At 36.2% G+C, this 22,281-nt stretch overlaps 1 protein-coding gene across 8 annotated transcripts in view; it reads left to right on the top strand.

Moving 5' to 3' along the window:
- CNTLN (centlein) overlaps positions 1–22,281 on the top strand; it is a 309,757-nt gene that overhangs the window by 5,993 nt on the left and 281,483 nt on the right. For 7 of the 8 annotated variants that reach the window (XR_009346344.1, XM_059141990.1, XM_059141988.1 and 4 more), the window contains exon 2: positions 652–740. The exons of the other annotated variant lie outside the window; for it this stretch is intronic. Coding sequence is in view for 6 of the 7 variants with exons in the window: in XM_059141990.1 (XP_058997973.1) it covers positions 652–740 (89 nt within the window). In the remaining variant the exon portion in view is untranslated. The remainder of the gene's footprint in view (positions 1–651; positions 741–22,281) is intronic. 8 annotated transcript variants of the gene reach the window in all.

The following is a 22,281-nucleotide window of genomic DNA, read 5'->3' as shown; positions in this document are numbered from 1 at the left end:
TCAACCTTGAGTGCACAAAATCACCTGAGGAACTTTAAAAAAAAAATACTGGTGCTTGAAACTTACCTGAAACCAATTAAGTCAGAATCTAGATCACCACTGTTTTTAAAAACTTCTTTTAAAAACTTCTCCCAAAGTGACTCATAACTCAGTCACAATTGTAACAACTGGCCTAGGCATTATGACTAAAACTGCCCATTGTCTATGGGATTCAGCTACATAGAGGACCTTGAAAAAGGAATTTAACATCATAGCGGGGAGGGACATCTGACTGGAGAAAGTAATAGAGTGAATGGAAGTGAGGAAGTGGAGACCATTATTATAGGTAACTCTTCCAAGGAATTTTGCTGAAAAGGGGGGCTGCAAAATGGAGCAGTAAATAGAGAGCAATTCTCTTTTAAAGCAAATTTTGTCATGTTATTCAGCATTCCAACCTTTACAACCCTGAAGTGTCGCTGGTAGAAATAGTAAACATGAATGTGAAGTGCCAGAATGTGGAGTGCTAAGAACTTCTTAAAATAAAGCTTTCCTGTTCTGTATAGTAATAGAACTAGGGATCAAGTAATTTCTTTCATTGTTTTCATTTAATGTAGTGTTTTCTCTGATTTAACTACAAAGCAGTGCATTAAAAATGTCTTTTGTTTCTTTAAGGCTGATAAAGAATTTGTATGGTCTTTGTGGAAACGTCTCCAGGTAACAAACCCAGATCTCTCACAAGCAGTCAGTTTGATTGTAGAAAGGTGAGCTCTCAAGTTACTTTTCTATGAGTATTTGGTTTGTTGAATTTGTTTTGCTTTATTATTAAAATTAAAACTTGGCATTAAGTCCCTAAAGAGATTTGACTTCCAAATGAATGTGGAGCATGATATTATAATTATTGGACTTATTTCAAGGGGTGCCGAGTCACCAAATACAAATAGGCCATGTCTCCTGCTCGTATTCTGATGTATTTGGGAAGTTGGCAGGTAAGAGATAATGCTATGACTTGGACACTGTGTGCGTCTAATGTGTGTGTGTATATGTGTGTGTTGAGCTCTTACAGCTCAACTTTAAAAATTGGAGAAGTACCTGTTATTTGGCTTTTTACTCTGAAACCACCTCTATTCATAGCTTTCTAGACATGGCTCACTTTTCCCCTGAGGTAACTGCATTGTGTACTTTAAAGTCTGAGATGACATTGTCAGAATAGAGTAAATGTTCTGAAATAGACAGAGGGATTTCACTTAGTAGTCTGTATTACACTGTAAGGGATGCCCATTCATTTAACTATAGATTATTGGTCCTCTCCTTGGTCATTAGAAACAGCGGAATGATGCTGGGTACTCTTTATCAAACATTTGGTATATAGTAGTCCCATGAAGCTTAGCCTAACAATTAAAACACTTGGTTTCTTATTAAATGGTTTCCAGTACATTGCCTAAGTGAGAAGCTAAGCACATGGATGCCTTTTTCCTTTTCTTTAATTGAATCATGATTATATAATCTGAATATCATTTTTTAACACTTTATTTATTTATTTGACAGAGATCACAAGTAGACAGAGAAGCAGGCAGAGAGAGAAGAGGAAGGAGGCTCCCTGCTGAGCAGAGAGCCCGATGAGGGGCTTGATCCCAGTACCCTGGGATCATGACCTAAGCCGAAGGCAGAGGCTTTAACCCACTGAGCCACCCCAGTGCCCCTGAAATTATTTTTTTTCTAAGATTTTATTTTTACATGATCTCTACACCCAAATTGCCGCCCATACCTCAAACCCCAAGATCACGAATCACATGCTGACTGAGCCAGCCAGGTGCCCCTGAAATGTTAAAAAAAACAATAAACACAAATATCCTGGTAAATGGCCAAAGGAGACATTGCGACAAAAGAGTCAGAATGGTTCATAAATATATAGGGGAAGGTTTCTCTCATTAATAGCCAAAACAATACAAATTATAGCAATGAGGTACATTTTCTTATTAAATTGGGGAAAAAATAGGAAAGCGAAATACTAATGTGATAAATGCTGGTAAAACTGTTATTTTCCGACATTGTTATGGGCAATGGCAACTGGGATAATCCACATAGAAAGTGTCTGGTTTGTACCCTTTGATACACTAATCCTGTTTTTAGGGACCCCGTCTAATGACATAATCCAAAATACATTCAAAGCTGTAGATACAAAGGAGTTTGTGTGGGAATCTGGAAGCAACCTGAACGTCTAAAATATAGGGGAACAGAGGGTTACTAACTGTACCCCACAGGAAACACTGGCTGTGAACATGATAGAATGTTAAATGAAAAAAAAAAGCCATCTCTAAAACTGGACCACGGAAAGCAGGAGACCAGCTAGGATCCTACACCACACCCCGTCCCAGAAAGGACTTGTGTGATGCACGACTCCCTCAGGCCCCATTGTAATACCTGAGAAGGTTCCCTTTACAGAAAGACTTTTTTTCTTTGCTCACTGGGGAAGGAGGGCAACTTAGACTTTATGCTCAAGGAAATGGTATTTTATCATGAGTTGCGTCTGGCTCTGGAGTTTTTTTTTTTTTAAAGATTTTATTTATTTATTTGACAGAGAGAGATCACAAGTAGACAGAGAGGCAGGCAGAGAGAGAGAGAGAGGAGGAAGCAGGCTCCCTGCTGAGCAAAGAGCCCGATGTGGGGCTCGATCCCAGGACCCTGAGATCACGACCTGAGCCGAAGGCAGCGGCTTAACCCACTGAGCCACCCAGGCGCCCCGGCTCTGGAGTTCTTGAAAAGTTCTTGAGCTCATTGGCCACCAGTAGTCTTTTGCTGGGCAGGACAGTCACCATCTAGTCACAGCTCACGAGATTTGCCTGAGCTCACGAAGCCATAAATGGTTATGGTCTCAGGTTAGAACTACGGGGTCGGTCCTTCATTTATGATCCCGTCTTGTCTCTTGGCCTGAGGATAATTCTCAAGGTTGGGATATCATTACACAATTTATTTGTAACTTTCCAGATTTCTGCCATTACAAACATGGTATCACATTGGCTTCTGTCTTCTGTGTTTATTTTACTGGAGCCATTTAAGAGTATAGACTGATGACTCCAGAACCCCTAAATCCTTTGATGTTTTTCAAAAAGAAAAGGGACTGTCTCTTAGGTGAACACGTACATCTTCCAGAAGCAGGACAATGGTGTCGCCCAGAACAATGCTGTTATCGGAGAGAGGACTTTACAGGGTTGTTGTCTGTCTCCTACCAGTGTTCCTAGTGGCAAAGGGACACCCTTGGCTTGTGTCTGACTTGGTTGTCCAGTCTCTCTCTTGTCTGGCAGTATGCAACAATTGTTTTTCCTTGGTGTTTCAGGACACTGACGTTTTTGAAAGGCGCAGGCCTGTGGTTTTGCAGAAGGTCCCTCTGCTGGGTTCTCTCATGCTTACCCACAGAGCAGAGAGCTTAACATGGAACTCCTTGATACCAGGACCCTGAGGGTCATGACCAGAGCCAAAGGCAAACACTTAACTGACTGAGCCACCCAGTGCCCTGGAATTTTTGATAGTGCTTATAAAAATTATGTTTACACTATACTGTAGTCTGTTAGTGTACAGTAGCATTATGTCTAGAAAAACAACGTATATACCTTAATTTAAAAATACTATATTGGTCCCCCCCCCAAAAAAAAAACTTTAATGCTAAAAAAATGTTAAACATCATCTGAGCTTCCAATAAGTTGTAATCTTTTTCTGGTGGAGGGTGTTGCTTTGATGTTGATGGCTGCTGAGTGATCAGGTTGGTATTTACTAACAGTTGGGGTGGCTGTTACAGTTTCTTAAAGTAAGACAACAATGAAGTTTGCCACATCAGCTTACTCTTCCTTTCCTGAAAGATTTCATGCTGTTTGATACCATTTTATCTCCAGGAGTATTTCTTTCAAAATTGGAGTCAGTTCTTTCAAACTGAAAGATTCATAAATCCTTTGTTGTCATTTCAACAATCTTATGGCATCTTCACCACGAATCCTCTCAAGAAACCACATTCTTTGTTCATCTGTAAGCAGCAACTCATAATCTGTTAATTGCAGCAGTTCAGTCACATCTTCAGACTCGACTTCTAATTCTAGTTGTCTTGCAGTTTCCACTATACCTGCAATTACTTCTTCCACCAAAGTTAGGGTCTTGCTCTGGATTAGGCTTTGGCTTAAGGGAATGTTGTAGCTGGTTTAATCTTCTGTCCAGACCCATTAAAACTTTCTCCATATCAGCAGGAAGGCTGTTTAGCTTTCTTATCATTCATGTGTTCACTGGAGTAGAAACTTTAATTCCCTCAAGAACTTCTCCTTTGCATTTACAACTTGGCTAACTGTTTGGTGCAGGAAGCCTAGCTTTTGGCCTGTCTTGGCTTTTGACATGCCTTTTTCACCAAGCTTAATTATTTCTCGCTTTTGATTTCAAAAGAGATGTACAACTCTTCCTTTCACTTGGACACTAGTGGCTTCTGTAAGGTTATTAATTGGCTTAATTTCAGTATTCTTGTGTCTCAGGGAATAGGGAGGTGTGAGGAGAGGGAAAGATATGGGGAAATGGCCAGTTGGGGAGCAGTCAGAGCACACATATTTATCAATTAAGTTTGCCATCTTACATGCATGTGGTCTGTGGTGCCCTAAAACAGTTATAAGGGTTTGAAATGTTGCAAGAATTACCAAATGTGACACAGAGACATGAAGTGAGCAAATACTGTTGGAAAAAATAGTACCAATAGACTTAATTTCATATAGGATTGTGACAAACCTTCCGTTTTTGAAAAACTTGGTATCTGCAAAGCATAATATAGTAAAGCACAGTAAAATGAGGTTTGCTGGTCCATATATTTGTGTTCATGTGTTTTACTTTTTATTATGGAATATTTCAATTAGATGCAAAGGCAGAGATAATATTTTAATGAACTCCCATGTTTGCTCCTCATCCAGCTTAAACAGTTATCAACACATGACCAACCTTATTTTATCAGTAAACATCTACTTCCTTCTTGTCTGCTCTTTCTACCAGTAATGGATTATTTTGAAACAAATCCCAGATATCATCCGCAATTACATACGTGTTTATAGTCAGTTCATGTTATTCACAGCAGTTATGTTCTATAAAGTCTTTGAAAACATTGAATTAGCCGACACTGGACCACTTCTTGTGGGGAAGTAAAGGTTTAGGTTTCTGTGAGCTTTTGGCACAACTTCTTGTCAGCTGGTCAACATATAACATTGTTTTAGGTATGTTTCTCTTTAAAGACCTATCTTATGTAATATGTATTGTTGATTCATTACTGTTGAACTCATGATACCCTATAACTCATGCTTGAGCAAAAGTTGTCTAATACATTCTTTACTTCAAAAGGCACATCACAGTTTTCTTAACACTTGGGAACACTTCATAACACTTCAGCATTGTGCCTGGTGATCATTTTTAACAGTGAAATCAACAACAAAAGTGCAAAATTGTGAAAAATGTGGCACTAAATAGAACATGAGAACACTTGTCAATGGTATGAGAACTGAAACAGAACATCCCCTTGTCTAACCTCTGCTGGCAACATGCGGTTTGCGTGACTTAAATTTTTGCCACATCAGGCATGCCTGCTTATGACTGAAAAATGGCGTGAGTATTGATTTTAGGCTTATAAATGAATTTTAGTGAATAAGCAAAAATTCACAAATTCTGAGTCCTGGAATGAGGATTGATTCTATCTCTAAACAATAAGGGTTCTTTTTAAAAAAAAATATTTTATTTATTTATTTGACAGAGAGAGACACAGAGTGAAGGAGAGGGAACACAAGCAGGGGGAGCAGAAGAGGGAGAAGCAGGGTTCCCGCGGAGCAGGGAGCCGGATATGGGTCTTGATCCCAGGACTCTGATATCATGACCTCATCCGAGGCAGCTGCTTAATGACTGAGCCACCAAGCACCCATGATAAGTTTTCTTTTTAATAAAACCATGGGGTCATAGTTGAGAGTTTTGTGATTATTCCTGAATACAGTCAAATATCCAGTCAGTTTTCAGATTTCTCCAATAGTCTCATAACTCTTTTTCTTCTATTATTATTATTATTTTTATTTTTATTTTTTTTGAAGGAGAACACATGAGAGAGAGCCTGAGCAGGGGTGAAAGAGCAGAGAGAGAGGGAGAGAGAGAATCTCAAGCAAGCGTGGAGCCCAACACGGGGCTTGATTTCCTGACACTTGAGATCATGACCAGACCTAAAATCAAGAGTCACAGTGTTAACTGACTGAGCCACCCAGGCTCATACTTATTTAAAAACTTGGTTGGTTCTGGGGTGCTGAATGTGTAGCCTGCTTGAGATTCTCTTTCTCTCTCTCCCACCTCTGCTCATGCTCTTTCTCCAAAAAAAAAAAAAAAAAAAAAAAAAAAAAAAGTTAGTTTGCTCCTATGAGGACTCAAACGCAGTTTGCAACTCTATTTATTTTTTTAAAGATTTCTTTATTTGAGTGGGGGGAGGGGCAGAGAGAAACAGTGAATCTTAAGCAGGCTCCCCTCTGAGCAAGGAGTATGGAGCTCAGTGGGAGGCTTAATACCACAATTCTGAGATCATGACCTGAAATCATAAACTGAAATCAAGAGTTGGATGCTTAAGCAACTGAACCAGCCAGGCACCCCTCTCTTTGAAACTTAAAATAATAATAATAAATTGGTCCATTTATCCTGTGGAGTTTCTCACATTTTGGATTTTTCTGATTATAATAGTCTGTATCCTATAGTTACCATACCCTTGATATTAGACCTAAAGGCTTATTCAGATCTCATGTCTTATCATATCAGAAAGCACATAGTGTCTTATCCAGATCTTTTTTTAAAAAATTATTTATTTATTTGACAGACAGAGATTACAAGTAGGCATAGAAGCAGGCAGAGAGAGGAAGGGAAGCAGACCCCCTGCTGAGCAGAGAGCCCGAGGTGGGACTCGAGGTGGGACTCGATCGCAGGACCCTGAGATCATGACCTGAGCCGAAGGCAGCGGCTTAACCCACTGAGCCACACAGGCTCCCCATTATCCAGATCTTTTTGTGATAACTTTGATCAGTGTCTCTTTAGTCTTGAACATTCTGTATTCTTCTTCTTTTTAATGGCATCAGCTTGTTAAACCACCATGGTTGTTAGTTATCCTTTAGTAAGTCTTGTATTCTGGATTCACTTGATTGCTTCCTTGTGTTATCACTCAGACTTCTATTCTTTAATTATTACAAACTGAAAGGTAAATCTAAAGCTTGATTATGTTCAGGTTCAACTTTTTTGGCAAATATTTCATAAATTGCTCCGTAGCATATCTCAAATGAAAGCACATATTGTCTGATTGTGCTCCTTTCAGTAATGATAGTCTTAGTGCATTAACGTGATGACAGTGTGATCCCTCCATTATAAAGTTGTATTTTTACCTTATGGCCAACAGGTAATCTAGAAAGTAAATGCAGTAATGTACTGGTGCCCTGCAAGTGTTCACTTCTCTATCAGCGTTTCACCTAATTTGAGTATACATTGATTATCTGAATTTATTATTTCATTAGGAGCCAAAAGTTGTGATTTTATATGTTTTTTATTTCTTCTCTATTAACTGGAATTCTTTAACTTTTTGTGACTTTTTAATATATATTATCTTGAAATTTTTTAATTTTTTTGATTAGCTAATATGGCTATATGATTATATGATTCAGCATTTTAAAAGCGTTAAAGAATATGTGATGGGGAGTCTCCCTCTCACTCCTGTCTCCAGCTATTCCTATCCCTTCCTCATACACAGTAATAATAGTGCATTTCTGTCTTTGATCCATTTTGAGTTAAGTTTTGTAAATGTTATATATTAAGGATCCAGTTTCATTCTTTTGCATGTGGATAGCCAGATGTCCCAGCGCCTGCTGAAAAGACTATCTGTGCGTGCTCCAACCACCGCCCCCTCCCCGCCCCCACCTTGGATGGTCTTGCATTTGTTAAAAATAGGTTGACCAGGGATGCATGAGTTTTTTTTCTTGAATTCTTAGTGCTATTCTATTGGTTTGTATGTCCATTCTCATTCTAGTGTTAAACTGTCCTGATGACTGTTGTTGTATACTAAGTTTGAAACCAGGAGTGAATCCTGCTTCTTTATTTTCAAGAGTGTTTTGGCTATTCTGGGTCCCTTATAATTCCAAGTGAATTTTACTGTCAGTTTATCAATTTCTACAAAGAAGTGATCTAGAATTCTGATAGGGATTATGTTGAATTTGTAGATCAGTTTGGGGACTATTGCTATCTTAACAATGTTAAATTTCTATATCATGAATGTGGGATTTTTTCCAATTTTTAGTCTAAAATTTCTTTCGACAATGTTTTTAGAGTTTATATTTTGCACTGTTTTGGATAAATTTATTTCTAAGTATTTTACTATTTATGATTCTGTTATAGATGGAATTATTTTCTTAACCTTATTTTCAGATTGGTTAGTGTAACTGTGTAGATTACAATTGATTTCTGCATATTGATCTTGTAACCTGCAAGTGTACTGAACTCATTTATTCTAATTCATATTTTAGTGGATTCTTTAGGATTTTCTGTAAGATCGTATTATCTATAAATATAGATAGTTTTGCTTCTTCCTTTTAACCCTGATGTGTTTTCTTTCTTTCTCTTGCCTACTTGCCCGGTGAGAACTCCAGTACATTGTTGAACGGATGAGGTCAGAGCCAACATCCTTGTTTTATTATAATAATAATAATAGCAATATTATTATTATTATTATTATTATTATTATTATTTAAGATTTTATTTATTTATTTGACAGACAGAAATCTGTCTGTAGGCGGAGAGGCAGGCAGAAAGAGAGAGAGGAGAAAGCAAGCTTCTGCCGAGCAGAGAGCCCGATGCAGGGCTCCATCCCAGGACCCTGGGATCATGACCTGAGCTGAAGGCAGAGGCTTTAACCCACTGAGCCACCCAGGCGCCCCTGTTATTATTTTTTTAAATCCCTGTTCTATTCTTGGTCACTGGGAGAAAGCATGCAGTCCTTTACCATTAGGTGTAATGTTATCTGTGGGGTTTTCATAGGTGTCCTTTGGCCGGTTTAGGAAGTTCCCATCTATTCATAGTTTGTTTTTTTAATCCAAAGGTTGTTGGATTTTGTCAAATGTATTTTTAAAAATTGTAAAAAAGATTTTATTTTTTTATTTTGAAATAGAATTAGAGAGAGAGCACAAGAGGGGGGAGGGTTAGAAGGAGAAGCAGACTCCCTGCTGAGCAGGGAGCCTGATGCGGCACTTGCTCCTAGGACTCCCAAGATCATGACCTGAGCCGAAGGCAGTCAGTCAACAGACTGAGCCCCACAGGTGCCCTCAAATGTATGTTCTTTGTATATTGAGATGATTGTGTGTTTTTTGTTTTCCATTCTACAATGTATTACCTTAATTGATTTTCAGATAACTTTATATTCCTGGGGTAAATTCCATTTGGGGGTTATCATGTATAATTTTTTTGAAATGTTGTTGGATTTGGTTTGTTAGTATTTTGTTGAGGACTTTTAGGTGTTCATAAGAGGTATTAGTCTGTCGTTTTTTTTTTTTTCCCTAGTGATGTCTTTGTTTTTTATATTAGGGTAATATGGGACTTAAGGGATGAGAAGTGTTTCCTTTCTTTTATTTTTTTCAGAAGGTTTATTGAAAAGCTGGTATTAATTGTTCTTTAAATGTTTGATGGAATTCAGCCATAAACCCCTCCAGTCCTGGGCTTTGTGGATAATTTTTTAATTGCTAATTGAATAGATTGGTTCAGGTTTTCTACTTTTTTCTTGAGTCAATTTTGTTAATTTGTGTCTTTTTAGGAATTTGTCTTTTCTAGGTTGTCTATTTTGCTGGCATATAATTTTTCATAGCATTCCTTTATAATCCTTTTCATTTTTATTACATTGGTGGTAATACCCTCTTTTCTTATTTCTGATTCTGATTGGTGACTTCTCTCTCTATTGTGGCCAACCTAGGTAAAATCTTCTCAGTTTTATTGATCAGTCTTTAAAAATAAAAACAGCCTTTGGTTTTATCAGTTTTTTTCTGTTGCTTTTCTAATTCTGTTTCATTAATATTTCCCTAATCTTTATTATTCTTCCTTTTTGCTTGCTTTAGATTTTGTTAGCTCTTACTTTTTCACTAATGGTGGAACAGTAGGTTATTGACTTTAGACCTTTCTTCTACCTTAATATAGTTATTTAGAGCCATAAATTTTCGTCTGAGCACTGCTTTAGCTATATCTATGTTTTGATATTTTGTGTTTTCATTTTCATTCATCTCAAAGTATTTTCTGTTTTTTTTTTTTTTATTTCCTCTTTGACCTAGTGTTTATTTAGGAGTGGGTTTAATTTCCTCATACTTGTGAGTTTCCCAGTTTTTTCCCTTTTAATTTCTATAAATGGTTGCCTTTCTTACTGATTTTTTTGGAGATTTTCTTGAAAAGATATTTCTTCATTTGCCCTTAGGACCATTACAGAAATTTTCAGTGACTTTTAAAATAACGTTCACCAGTTTCAGTAGGGAATGGGTCAGTAGAGCTCATCGTCATGATAGATGTCAGGCTTTCAGTATTGTTGTAAGCTCCTAAATTTTGGGAGAATTTGTTAGTTAGATTTATACACTAGATCAAAACTTACAAAATATTTGTAGAGTTGTAATTTTGATAGGTTTACCAAATTGGGCCAATTTATATTTCTACTAGCAATGTAAGAAGGTGCCTATTTTCCCCACATCCTCGCCATCACATTGTTTTCAAATTTTTGTATTCTTATGTATCTGAAAGGTAAAAAATGATATCCTGAAATAGTTTTAACTTCCAGTTTTCTTACTAGGCATGACTGAAGTCTGAGAGCCATTTTATATTCTTTTATGTGGATTTTTTCTTTCTTTTTTTTTTTTTTAAGATTTTATTTATTTGTTTAACAGAGATACACAGTGAGAGATGGAACACAAGCAGGGGGAGCGGGAGAGGGAGAAGCAGGCTTCCCACAGAGCAGAGAGCCCGATGCAGGGCTTGATACCAGGATTCTGGGATCATGACCAGAGCTGAAAGGCAAACATTTAATGACTGAGTCACCTAGGCGTCCTTGGACTTTTTCTTTTATATATCTTTCTATATCCTTTTCCTATGGCATTTCTAATTCACGTCCTGTAGTGCCCTTCAAATTCAGTATATTATTTATAGAACTTAATGGCTTCTCCTTTGAGGCTTATTTATTTATTTATTTATTTTTACTATATAACTTTTTTTTTTTTTAAACTGTATAACTATTTTACTATTGCAATCATACCATTTTCTTCTTTTCTCTAAATTTCACATCTTGAAGGTAATCTTTGATACTATTTGGTCTCTTTTTTTTTAATTTTTTTTATTTTTTAAAGATTTTATTTATTTATTTGACAGAAATCACAAGTAGATGGAGAGGCAAGCAGAGAGAGAGAGAGAGAGGGAAGCAGGCTCCCTGCTGAGCAGAGAGCCCGATGTGGGACTCGATCCCAGGACCCTGAGATCATGACCTGAGCCGAAGGCAGCAGCTTAACCCACTGAGCCACCCAGGCGCCCTATTTGGTCTCTTTTTGAAGAAAATCAATTCCCATGTTCAGTTACTTTCTCTCTCTCTCTCTGTTTTTTCTTTTTTCTTTTTTTTTTTTTTGAGAGAGAGAAAAAGAGAGAGAGTGTGTGAGGGAGTGCCAGAGAGAATGGAAGAGAGAAATTCCCAAGCAGGCTGCACACCCAGCACAGAGCCTAATGGAGGGCTCCATCTCACAACCCTAAGTCAAGACCTGAGCCAAAAATCAAGAGTCAGAGGCTTAACCAACCTCAGTCACTTTCTCTTTTTGTCAGTCAGATCCAGTAATTCCTCTGTGTCCTTAATTTCCATTCTCTCTGTCTAGGCTCTTGGTATTTCAGCTCTGAATATCTTACTGATTTCTTTTTTAAACGTGAATTCTGTTTTATATCTTCACTTTGAGACAAAGCAATATTTAAGGCACGGCACCAAAGAATATGATTTATAGAGTTTAGGGTAAAGGTAACTAATGAAAATTCTAGGATTTTTTTTAAAGGTTTTTCTTTTCTTTTTTTTCCTTAAGATTGATTGATTGATTGATTTTTAAAGTTTTATTTATTTGACACGGAGAGAGAGATCACAAGTAGGCAGAGAGGCAGGCAGAGAGAGGGGGAAGCAGGCTCCCCACTGAGCAGAGAGCCCGATGTAGGCTTGATCCCAGGACCCTGAGATCATAACCTGAGCCAAAGGCAGAGGCTTAACCCACTGAGCCACCCAGGTGCTCCATTAAGATTTATTTTTAAGTAATCTCTGCATTTAACATGGGCTTCAAATTCACAACCTTGAGATCAACAGTCAGGTGTTCTACCAACTGACACAGCCAGGTACCTCTAAGACCTTTTTAATATATACCTCAAAAAACCTTATTACCTTTGGATTTGGTTGTCTGGAGGCTATCAAATGTTGCAAGGAAACCAGGTTATGAAATTCAGAAATGTATAGCCATCACTAAAGTAAATATTTCTACCAAATTTACTCATTCAACGAATATCAACTGAGTGTTGTCTGAGTGTCAGACACTGTGCTGAAAGTTAGATAAAGATAGCTCTGTGCCTAGCTGTCTAGAGTACTGTCTAGTCAGAGAAAAATTTGTAGAGACAATTTGTGATAGAGTTTGCTGAGTACTGTGATTGAGTATATTCATATTAGTGTAATTCTTTCCTTGATCTCTGAAAAAAGATGTAAAACAGTTTCACTAATTCTAAAAAGTTTATTATTGAAAATAAAATTTTGATTTCCCAATAGAATAATATGACACAAATAGAAAACATTTCTGTATATTGTATTTTCCTTATGAATTTGTAGGAAATACTATTTTATTTTTTATTTTTATTTTTATTTTTTTTTAGATTTTATTTATTTATTTGACAGAGATCACAAGTAGGCAGAGAGGCAGGCAGAGAAAGAGGGGGAAGCAGGCTCCCTGCTGAGCAGAGAGCCCGATGTGGGGCTCGATCCCAGGACCCTGGGATCATGACCTGAGCCGAAAGCAGAGGCTTTAACCCACTGAGCCACCCAGGTGCCCCCAGAATAGTATTCTTGAAGGAGTCACCAGCAGTTCTTGAAGCCACCATTAAGCATAAACTCAAAGAAGAAAGTGCATCATAAAAGTATTGTTAAGTTTAAAAGTTTCAAAATAATGAAAATTGTGTAATTGGAAATTTGCATTTCCATTTCTTTTGCTTTAGTGATGGAGCAGAAATTTGTGGGTGGACTTTATATACTTAGGAGCTTCAAAAATCTCTTTTTTGATGATGTAATTAATTCCTACCTAGATGTTTCCCTGATTCACTGAATTTGCTTTTTTTGTTACTGTACCTGAGGATGGATGGAGAGAGGTGGTTTGGTGGGCAGGATGGCTTGTAGATCACATGACATAGAACAATAAACTTAAGTGAGCTTACCAGAAACATTTCTAATGATGTGGGGTAAAGTTCTCTCTATTTTTTTTTTTTTTTTTTTTTTTTTTGCTTTCAGTGGGTTGAATAGCTTTTTATGCTGATTATTGATTTGAAATTAGATGAGAGGATGTTAATTAGATTCTTACTTGGTTTTCTGGTTTAGGTAACATATTGAGATACTTATGCATTTATTTTATATCATAGTAACTATAGTATTTTTCCCCTTTTACAGAAATTACCTCAGTGATAAGAGCACAATAAAACATATTTAAGTTGATGTTGTGTTCTTGTGATTCATTAAATATCCTTAAGTAAACCATACGCAGAGACCTATTCTGCTCATATAGGTCTGTAGTTTCCTGAATCTACTTTAATAGCATTTATATTTTGTTATTTATATGTGTCAGTCTTTTGCCTTTCTGATTGAACATTGTGAGGATAAAGATCATATGATACATGTTTTCCAAGTGCTTAACGTAGTCCTTGTATTAGTGCAGAAAGGTGTTGAATGAATGAATGAATGAATGAGCAAGCGAGTGAATGCTACTAAATTATAAGGCAGTGGAAACCAATATCTTGAACATAAGTAAGTGTATTTGTATATTAAGAAGGTAATGTTAAGAAATAGTTTTAAGAGGTCCTGAAACTTGTGGTTGTTGTACACCATGAGTTAACCGTGTAATTTAGTAATTTATTTATTTATTTATTTTAAAGAAGCATAGAAACTGAGCTTCTTCTCAGAAGGGAGGGAGAGGAGTGGAGAGTGCCTCCAGAATCCTAGACTTTCAGTGTGCTGCTCTCTGTCTCACCAGGAGCACTAATTGAACTGGCATACTGTGGTGAAAACAGTTAAAAACAAGGAAAAATGGTGGGTACTTGTTGTTTGAGGGGCTCCTAGGATTTCATGTTGGGCTTATTGGTAGAGATCTTTTCCTGTCAAAGTCCGTTCAAAAGACTTGGGAGAGGTGGCTGTTTTTTAAAATGCACAGAAAGCAGTGCAAAACCACAAGGAGTATGAAGAATGGGGAAACATTAAACACCCCGAGGAATAAAATAAATCTAACTAAGGAAATGGACATTTATGAATTGCCTGGCAAACAATAATAATGATTTTTAAGAAGTTCACCGAGTTACAAGAGAACACCGATGATTAAAGGAAATTGAAAGAATGATACATGAGAAAAGAAATATCAACTAAGAGAGACTATAAAAAAAGAACAATAGAAATTCTGAACCAGAAAAATACAGTAACAACTAGAAAATTCACTAGATGGTTTAATAGTAAGCTTGATTCAGCAGATGAAAGAATCAGTGAATTTGAAGACAAGTCCTTTGAAATTATGCAGTTAGAGGAGCAAAAAGAAAGAATGAAAAGGAGTGAAGAAAGCCTAAACGATTTATAGATCAACATTAATGATTTAATATGTATTATGGGTGTCCCAGAAGAAAGAGAAAGGTGGAGAAAGCTTACTTAAAGAACTAATGACCTAAAATTTTGTTAAGTTTGGGTAGGGAAATGGACATCAATATTGACAAAGCTCAGAGGACTCCAAGTAGGGTGAACTTAAAAAATTATACACAGAATCAAAGTCCAGTTGACCCTTGAATAACACAGATTTGAACTGTGCAGGTTTTGCAGATTTTTTTCCATAAATAGAATACTATCAGTGTATTTTCTCCTTTGATTTTTTTAATATTCTCTTTTCTTGAACTTTATTGTAAGAATATGGTATATAATACATAGAACATACAAAATATGTGTTAATTGACTGTTTATATTCTTGATAAGGCTTCTGGTCAGCTTGGGTTATTAGTTGTTCATTTTGGGAGGAATCATAAGTTATATGTGGATTTTTGATTGTGCATGGGCTCAGGATCCCTAGTGCCTAGGTTGTTCAAGTGTCAGCTGTATAATCAAATGGCCAAAGGACAAAGGCAAAGAGAGAATTTTGAAAGCAGGAAAAGTAGTCTTATATAAGAGAATTTCATTAGAATATAAGTAGATTTCTCAGCAGAAATCTTACAGGCCAAAAGGGAGGAGATGATATACTCAAAGTTCTGAAGAAAGAAAATAAACCCCGCCATCTAAGAATACCATCCCCAGCGAAACTTCTTCAAAAATGAAGAAGCAGTGGACTTTCCTAGGTAAGCAAAAGCTAAGGTCATTCATCAAAGCTAAAACTGCCATGCCAGAAATGTTAAAGGGAGTTCTTCACATTGAAACAAAAGGATACTAATGAGCAACATGAAAGTATATAAAAGTAAAATTCACTGCTAAAGTGACTATATGAATCAGGATACTGTAATACCATAATGGTGGTATATAAATCACTTAACTCTAGTAGAAAAGTTAAAGACAGAAGTCTTAAGAATAATTGTAAATGTAAAATATTTACAGATATTCAATATATGAAAACATTGTGACATCATCAATAATAGTGTGGATGAGAGTAAACATAGTTTTTGTATGGCTTGAAGTTAGGTTCTTACCAGCTTGTAACAGACTGTTACAATTTAAAATGTATTATATTAACATCCTGATAACCATAAAGAAAATGCCTGTGGAAGGTACACAAAAGAAAAAGAAAGGAATCAAAGCATAAAATCAAACAATTTTAATGGAAGATAGCAAGGGAAGAAAAGAATAAAGTAATTAAGAGAGAGAAAACAATTTCTTAAAATGACTGTATAAAGTTCTTACCTATCAATAATTATTTTAAATGTAAATTCATTTTTTTTAAGATTTTATTTATTTATTTGACAGAGAGAAATCACAAGTAGATGGAGAGGCAGGCAGAGAGAGAGGAGGAAGCAGGCTCCCTGCTGAGCAGAGAGCCTGATACGGGACTTGATCCCAGGACCCTGAGATGATGACCTGAGCCGAATGCAGCGGCCTAACCCACTGAGCCACCCAGGTGCCCCTAAATGTAAATTCATTTAATTCTCCAAACTAAAGACCTAGTGTAGCTGAATGAATAAATGTATATTAGACAGAGTAGACTTTAAAACATTTTAAGTTACCAGATACAATGAAAGTCATTTTATAGTGACAAGAGTTAATTCATCAGGAAGATACAATAATTATTACAATTTGTCCTTAACATCCGGCCACCTAAATGTATAAAGGAAACACTGACAAATCTAAAGAGAGAAATAGATAACAAAACAGTAATACTAGGGTCTACAGTACCCCATTTTCAACAATAGATGGAATATGCAGACAGAACAGCAATAAAGAAACAGAGGACTTTAACAGCATTGATGACCAAATGGACCTAACAGAGAGGTAACATACATTCTACCCCACAGCAGCAGAATACTCACACATTGTTCTCAAATGCAGATGGAACATTTGCAAGGTAAATCACATTTAGGTAACAAGTCTCAACAAATATAAAAAAAATAAAATCATCAGTATTTTTTTCTAATGAGAATAGAATGAACTTAGAAATCAGTAGCAAAAGGATAACTGAAAAATTCACAAATATATGAAATTTAAACAACACTTCTGCACGATCAATGGGTTAAACAGAAGTCAAAAGAAATAAAATATCTTGAGACAAGTGAAAATGAAAACAATATACTGTGACGCCTGGATGACACAGTTGTTAGGCATCTGCCTTAGGCTCAGGTCAAGATCCCAGGGTCCTGAGGTCTAGCCCTGTGTCGCTCAGTGGGAAGCCTGCTTCTCCCTCTCCCACACCCTCTGCTTGTGTTCCTCTCTAGCTGTCTCTCTTTGTCAAATAAATAAAATCTTAAAAAAAGAAAAAAGAAAACATAATATACCAAGCATTATGGGATGCAGCAAAAGATAAAGGCAATTTTATAGTGGTAAAGATCTACATTAAAAAAGAAGAAAGATTAAAAAAAATTTACACTTAACGAACATGAAAAAGAACAAGGTAGTAAAAAGTTGGCAGATGGGAGGAAATACAGAGCATAAATAAATGAAAGAGACTATATAAGCAATAAGAAAAAAAAACTGGGAAAAAATTAATGAAACTGGGAGTTTGTTTTTTGAAAAAATCAATAGAACTGATACAACTCTAGCTAGAATAAGAAGAAGACTCGAAGGAAGAAATTCAGAAATGAAAGAAGAGACATTACAACTGATGTCACTGAGATAAAGGGAGCATAAGAGACTACTATGAACAAATAAATGTCAAAAAATTGAATAACCTAAGAGAAATGGATAAATTTCAGAAAACAACCTACAAAGACTGAAGCATGAAGAAATAGAAAATCTGAAAATCCTTAAATGAATAAGGAGACTGAAACAGTAATCAAAAACTTTCTAGCAAGGAAAATCGCAGGAGCAGATGGCTTTACTGGTGAATTCTACCAAAATTAAAGAAGAATTAATACTAATACTTAAACTCTTCCAGAAACCCAAAGGAAAGGAAACACATCTAAACTCATTTCACAAAACTTGCATTAGTCTGATACCAAAGCTAGAAAAGAACACTATGAAAAACGAAAACTGCAGACCAACATCCCTGATGAACATTGATGCAAAAAACCTCAACAAAATGCTAGCAACCTAAATTCAACAGGTCTTTAAAGGATCATATACCAGGGCACCTGGGTGGCTCAGTGGGTTAAAGCCTCTGCCTTTGGCTCAGGTCATGATCCCAGGGTCCTGGGATCCTAAATAAATGTGATATATCACATTAAGAAGGATAAAAATCACATGATCATATCGATTCAGAAAAAGCATTTGACAGAATTTGACATCATTTCATAATAAAAATCTCTCAACAAACTATAGAAGGAGTTTACCTCAGCATAAGAAAAACCACATGAAAAGCTGACAGCTAACAAAAAATATTTAATGGTGAAAAGCTGAAAGCTTTTTTAAAGAGCAGGACAAATGCAGGGATTCCTACTTTCTGCCCTTCTGCTTAACACAGTTTTGGAAGTCTTAGCCAGAGAACTTAGATAAGCAAAATAAGTAAAAGACAACAGATTGGAAAGAAGAAAACTGTTTTTGGAGATGACATAATCTGCATGTAGAAAACCCTAAAGACTCCACAGAAAAACTTGGTAAAAGTGAATTTGGTAAATTTACAGGATATAAAATCGGTATACAAAAATGAGTTGCATTTGTATATGCCAACAAAGAACTGTTCTAAAAGGAAAGTAAGAAAACCATTTCCTTATAATATCATAAGAAAGAATAAAATATTTAGGAATAAACTTAAAGTGGGTAAAAGGCCTGTACACTGAAAACTAATACATCAAAGAAAAAAATTAAGAAGATAATTAAATGTAAAGACATCCTGTGTTCCTGGATTGGAAGACTTAATATTTAATTAAAGTGTCCATAGTACTCATCACACTGTACAAATTAATGCCATCTCTATCAAAATCCCAATAAAATTAAAAAAAAAATATTTATTTGACAGAGAGAAATCACAACTAGGCAGAGAGGCAGACAGAGAGAGAGGAGGAAGCAGCCTCCCCGCTGAGCAGAGAGCCCGATGCGGGACTCGATCCCAGGACCCTGGGATCATGACCTGAGCCGTAGGCAGCGGCTCAACCCACTGAGCCACCCAGGCGCCCCCCAATATTTTTTTTTAATTTGACAGAGAGATCACAAGTAGGCAGAGAGGAAGGCAGAGGGGGAGGAGGGAAGCAGGCTCCCTGCAGAGCAGAGCAGCCCGATGCAGGGCTCCATCCCAGGACCTTGGGATCATGACCTGAGCCGAAGGTAGAGGCTTTAATCCACTGAGCCACCCAGGCACCCCCCCTCCCGCAATAGCATTTTTTTTAAAAAAAGAATAATCTTAAAATGTGGATCCACAAATAGGCTCTAATATCCAAAGCAATTTTGAGCAAGAACAAATATGGAGGCATCACACTTCCTGCTTTCAAAATTAAAATGATAATATTACAAAGTGACAGTATTCAAGAGTATGGTACCATCATAACAGACATATAGACCAATAGAGCAGAACAGAAAGCTCAGAAATAAATCCATGCAGACATGGTCACTGATTTTTTTGTAATAGTGCCAAATGGGTAAAAGATAGTCTTTTCAACAGTGGTGTTGGGAAAATTGGCTATTCACATACAAAAAAATGAAATTGGAATCCTTTCTTATATTGTACACAAAAGTCAACTCAAAAGGAGTTAAGGATTTAAATTTAATACCAAATCTATAAAACCACTAAAAAGAAACATAGGGGACTAACTATATGACATTGGTATTGGATGTGATTTTTGGGTAATGACCAAAAGTGTAAGCAACAAAAGAAGTGGGACTACCTCAAAATAAAACAGCACAGGACACAGAGTGAAAGGCTACTACAGAATGGGAGAAAATATTTGCAAACCATATGGGTGATAAAGTGTTATACCAGACACTGTGAATACAATGATGAAAAAGGGTAATGTAGCCTTTTGATGCTTACAGCCTTGTGGTCAAGCCCACTGTACCTGCAATATAGGGAATACTAGTATGTATAGAAAATGTTTCAGGTATTATACCATTTCTTCAGACTTCTAATAAGGTACTGATAATATTATGGCAGAGACTGCTAGGGCTTACTTTCTTTTTTTCTGGGCATACAACTAGGCTGTTTTCCTGTTTCCTTTTGCCTTTAGGCGTGACATTACATTTGAACTCTGGCAAATGAATTGTGGGTGGGAATAATATATCCCACTTTAAGGCCTGGCACAGGAAAGATACTTTTTAGGCCAGGCACTCTTACACCAGCTCTCTGGTCCTGTCTACCAGCTGAATGGGAGGGATTCAGAGGATTCAAAGGATCCACGAGATGCCAGAAGCTGGGACTTTGAGTGACTCAAAGCCAGACACTTTCCCTTTCCATCCATCTCTAACTTATGCTAGTAGAAATCAACTGTATGTAGTTGGGTGTTAAGCTGCTGAGATTTTGGGGTTATTTTATTTTTAAAACTTAATTCCTTTTTTTTTTCTTGAAAATTTTAAAATAGCTATTGCTTAAACATTTTCTAAACACTTTTAGGTCTCACATCTAGGTCTTTAATGTACTTTGAGTTTATTTTTGTGTATGGTGAAAAGAAGTTTGGTCTAGTTCCATTCTTTTACATGCTATTTAGATTTCCCAGCACCATTTATTGAAGAGACTGTCTTTTCCTATTGTATATTCTTGCCTCTTTTATTGAGGATTAATTGACCATATTAACATGGGATTTTTTTCTGGGCTTTCTATTCCGTTCCATTGATCTATGTGTCTGTTTTTTTGTGCTAGTACCATACTGTTTTGATTAATGCAGCTTTGTACTACATCTTGAAATCTTGTGATACCTAGCTTTACTTTTCTTTCTCAAGATTGCTTTGGCGCTCTGGTATCTTTTGTGATTCCATACAAATTTTAGTATTATTTGTTCTAGTTTGGTGAAAAATGCTTCTGGTGTTTTGATAGGGGTTGATTGCTTGGGGTAGTATGTTTTTCCAAAGAAGACATACAGATGTCCAGCAGACACATGAAGAAATACTCAACATCACTAATCATCAGGGAAGTGTAAATCAGAACCACAATGGGATATCACCTTGTACCTGTCCGAATGGCTAAAATAAAAAAGACAATTCAAGAAATAAGTGTTGGTGAGGGTATGGGGAAAAAAAGAACCCTAGTGCACTCTTGGTAGGAATGCATCCTGGTGCAGTCAATATGGAAAACTGTATGGAAGTTACGCAAAAAATTAAAAATAGAATTACCATATGACCAATAATTCTACTACTGGGTATTTATCCAAAGAAAAAAAAGACACTAATTTAAAAAGATAAATGCCCTGTATTTATTTTAGCATTATATATAATAAGCAAGATATAGAAGCAGCCTAAGTGTGCTTTGATAGATGAATGAATAAGGAAGATGCGGTATCTGTGTGCAATGTAATATTATACAGTCATAACAAATGATGAAAGCTCCATATTTGTGACATGGATCAACCTAGAGGATATATGCTAAGTGAAATAAATCAGAGAAAGACAAATACCATATCACTTCACTTATATGTGGAATCTAAAAAAACTAAATTAATAAACAACCATATCTATAAATATAGACAACAAACTAATGGTTGCCATAGCGGAGGGGAATGGGAGGATGGGCAAACTGAATGAAGGGGAGTAGGAGATACAGGTTACCAGTTATAGAATGAATAAGTAATGGGAATAAAAACATGGCATAGGGAATACAGTCACTGATACTGTAATAGCTTTGTAGGATGACATAGGGTAGTGAAACTTGTGAGTGTAGCATAATATATAAAGTTGAATCACTATGTATACCTGAAACTAGTGTAACAGTAATGCACATGGAACTACCTTTTTCTTGATTTCTTCTCTTTTTTGGATATCTGCTTGGAGATGCTTAATGATAGTTTTATTACTTTAATTTACTATACCTGTAGGTCAAGAAATCTATGAGTACTTTTAGAATTTCATGTGAATAAAATTTCATTTACTATGCCAGTAGGTCAAGAATCTATGAGTACTTTTAGAATTTCCTGTGAATAAAATTTCATTTACTATGCCAGTAGGTCAAGAAATCTGTGAGTACTTTCAGAATTTCATGTGAATAAAATACATACGGTGTCAGAGTGTTGGGAAATTATTCAAAATAACTGCGAGTACTTGGGTTGTTTACTGCCTTTAAATCATATAGTTTTCGTAATTATGAAAGGTAGGAATGCCCAAGGTTTTTCTATGGATGTTTCTTTTTATTTTCTGGATTTCATTCTAAAATTGACTAGGCATTTAAAATTTAAAAATGAGGAATTTTATTTTGAAAGGCTGAATGTGGTAAAAAGATGTATTCTTGACCAAACATAAATGTC

This window comes from Mustela lutreola, chromosome 12 (genome assembly GCF_030435805.1).
Source record: "Mustela lutreola isolate mMusLut2 chromosome 12, mMusLut2.pri, whole genome shotgun sequence".
Classification (NCBI taxonomy): Eukaryota; Metazoa; Chordata; class Mammalia; order Carnivora; family Mustelidae; genus Mustela; species Mustela lutreola.
Note: the sequence above shows the minus strand (reverse complement) of the source record. Positions and strands in the feature narration are given on the sequence as shown.